The 3,233-nt window shown below is 51.2% G+C and overlaps 1 protein-coding gene across 1 annotated transcript; it reads left to right on the forward strand.

The window, feature by feature from the left end:
* Positions 1-805: 805 nt before the first annotated feature.
* sox14 (SRY-box transcription factor 14) lies at positions 806-2,920 on the forward strand. Its single transcript, XM_030372421.1, has one exon. It carries the CDS (start codon positions 1,279-1,281, stop codon positions 2,005-2,007), a length of 729 nt encoding a protein of 242 aa, XP_030228281.1. The 5' UTR covers positions 806-1,278; the 3' UTR covers positions 2,008-2,920.
* The last annotated feature ends 313 nt before the right edge of the window (positions 2,921-3,233 follow it).

The following is a 3,233-nucleotide window of genomic DNA, read 5'->3' on the forward strand; positions in this document are numbered from 1 at the left end:
ATGAGATTACAATGCCTTGCGTTGCGTTTCCCTTAAATGTGGGATTGAATGTACATTTGGTGTGTTTATGGTTGGTTAACCGTAGTCGATTATTGCAAATTAAATATGAAACATATTTATTTTGTATTGTTTAAATATATCTATCTATCATGATTTATATATATATAAATATATATATATATATATAAATATGTCTATGCATATAAATATAAATAAATATAAATGTGTGTGTGTGTGTGTGTGTGTGTGTGTGTGTGTGTGTGTGTGTGTGTGTGTGTGTGTGTGTGTGAGTCGTGTTTGTCGTGTTTGTCTGTGTGTGCGGGCAATAATAACAACAATACTATACTATAATATAATTGAATAGAAAGGCATCAAATATTAAATATTCATTCCATAGGGTACAAAACTCTTAGCACTATAAACATTATAAATAAATATGATCCCTCATAAGTCCTCTGAGCCATAATGCCAAGCGCAAGAAACGATGTGACAAATCGTGTCAGAACACCACATTAATTCATGTTTTTAGCGCAATTATCCACTTTAAAGCGCATCTCCACGCGCTCAGAAAGGAGTGACCCCCCCTCTCTCCGCGAGCCTCCCGGGGGGCGAAGGGGGGTTTGTTGTGCTTCATTAAAGCGGACCTGGGAGGGGCCGGGTCCCCCCCCCCTCACCACCCCCTCCACACTAACTCTTTGTTTATGTCGTAATGTACATATCTTTTTTCTTTTTTACCGCGGAGGTATTACGCGCGGCGCCTCGCGCTGATTGGGCGGCAGGTCGGCGACGCCCCGCTGTGATTATGTCAGATCGCGTGCAGACCGAACCAGCCCAGCCTTTGAACTCCGCCGCTCTTGGCTCGTGTTCACGCGCTTCCGCTCATTTCCACGCCAGGTGCGCAAGACGCGAAACCTCAGAGCGCAGAGTCGTCGCGAGGCACAGTGGCACCTTGCTGGATTTCCTTCTCTTTTGCGTCTTTTTTAACGGCTCCTTTAAACATCACAGTGTTATTATTTTGGGGGAGAAGAAGAAGCGGAGAAGAAGCGGACTTCACCGAAACATTGTCCTGACGCGCGGGACACTTACGGGATTTTCTGTTTTTCTTTCCATCATCGGTGGCAGTTTGGAGATCGCGTCAAAACCCGCCAGAGAAGTGGCATGAGTAGCGCTCGGCTTCTAGACACTTGAACACTTTCCCCCTTTTCCTTTAGAGCCCAACTTTCCTTACTCTTTTATCTTCAGCCAGTCAGGGGAGCGAGCGTCCCAGGCACCAGCAGCATGTCTAAGCCGGTCGATCACATCAAGCGGCCCATGAACGCCTTCATGGTGTGGTCCCGCGGCCAGCGGCGGAAGATGGCGCAGGAGAACCCCAAGATGCACAATTCGGAGATCAGCAAGCGGCTGGGCGCCGAGTGGAAGCTGCTCTCCGAGTCCGAGAAGCGGCCGTACATCGACGAGGCCAAGCGGCTGCGCGCGCAGCACATGAAGGAGCACCCCGACTACAAGTACCGGCCGCGGCGCAAACCCAAGAACCTGCTGAAGAAGGACCGCTACGTGTTCCCGCTGCCCTACCTGGGCGACGCCGAGCACCTGAAGGGCCTCAGCGTGTCGCAGGCCGTGTCCGACTCGCTGCTCAGCGCGTCGGAGAAGGCGCGCGCCTTCCTGCCGCCCACCTCGTCGCCCTACTCCTTCCTCGACCCCAGCCAGTTCAGCTCGAGCGCCCTCCAGAAGATGACGGAGATGCCGCACGGGCTGGGTGGCGCGGGGGGGCTGTCTTACTCCTCGCTGGGGGGGTACCAGAACGGGGCCTTCGGCAGCCTTGGCTGCCCCAGCCAGCACCACACGCACACGCACCCGTCGCCCACCAACCCGGGCTACGTGGTGCCGTGTAACTGCACCGCCTGGTCCACGTCTAGTTTACAGCCGCCTGTGGCCTACATACTGTTCCCGGGCATGACCAAGGGCGGGCTAGACCCCTACTCCTCGGCACACGCGGCCGCCATGTAGGGCACCCCCCTCCCACCCACCCCCTAGAACCCCCCCAACCAGACTTTATTCTTTATAATTCACTTGAATAATAACTGACTTCTTGCATGTATATATGTGGACCCCCCAGAGAGAGAGAGAGAGAGAGAGAGAGAGAGAGAGAGAGAGAGAGAGAGAGAGAGAGAGAGAGAGAGAGAGAGAGAGAGAGAGAGGCAGAGGGAGGGAGGGAGAGAGGAGAGAGGACCTGCTTTGGACTTGCGATGACAAAACACGAACAAATGAACGAATTAACGAACAAACTGAAACTTTTCCGGAAGTTGATCCACGCGTCGGACCGCGCGAGGCGAGACGCTGGACGGCCTGCACTGTAAGAAATGTAAATGTTATAACGTCTATGGCGAGGCCTCTAACTTTATTTATTGTGTACATTTCGATGCTCCCCTGATGCGTTGTGTTGTTTATGATTGACGGACTATTCCTTTGCTTTTTGTTCGTGAGTCCGGCTTGCACATTTGATTGACGGGTCCTGACTCCGTGCAGAAGCCTCAGTATTAGTCCGCCTGGGGGCCCTGGACGCGGGTACGGAGCGGGGGGACCTCCGGGTGATCTTTCACGGGTCACAGTGTTTTATTTATTGCCCTGACGCTCCATCACCAGGTCGGCTCTGAGGACGCCACCGAAATCATCCACGGCTAAAGTTTCATTTTCTGCTTTGAATTCCCCCATGTGGTTAAATGCTGACACGCGTGTGTGTGGTTCTGAGGATGACTTCTATCGGCGAGGCGGAGGTTATATTATGTGTATTTTATAACTGAGATGGTCGTTTCAACTGTCATGTTATGGAAAGGGAAATGTATCTAAAGGTGGAACCGCTCCGTTTGTTCTACTGCTGAGCAAGGATATTTCGAATAAAGACAATCCGTCTTCAACGCAATACATTTTTCCTTTTATTTTTTTAAGTGACGTATTTAAACATTTTACATTGACGAGCTGCAGGGTTCACGGTTGCCACGGGCCATACATTGTCTCCATTTTATTTTTATTCATTTGCTGAATCTGAAGTATCCCAGAGATGTTCTGCTTTGAGCTGTGCAGGAAGGCCGCACGGGCGTCCTAGGGAATATTAGACCCGACTTTAAGAACACAAACTAACCTAAAGGCGGGAGTGGAAGGCGCCCAGGTGCTAATTGATGCAGAGAGAGAGAGGGGATCCTATTGGACGAGGACCTCCGTGTCCCCCGGAAGCA

Source organism: Gadus morhua, chromosome 12 (genome assembly GCF_902167405.1).
Source record: "Gadus morhua chromosome 12, gadMor3.0, whole genome shotgun sequence".
NCBI classification, from domain to species: Eukaryota; Metazoa; Chordata; class Actinopteri; order Gadiformes; family Gadidae; genus Gadus; species Gadus morhua.

What these genes read in the sequence shown, in the direction of transcription:
- sox14 (XM_030372421.1), top strand. Translation starts at nt 1,279, where the DNA reads ATGTCTAAGCCGGTCGATCACATCAAGCGGCCCATGAACGCCTTCATG.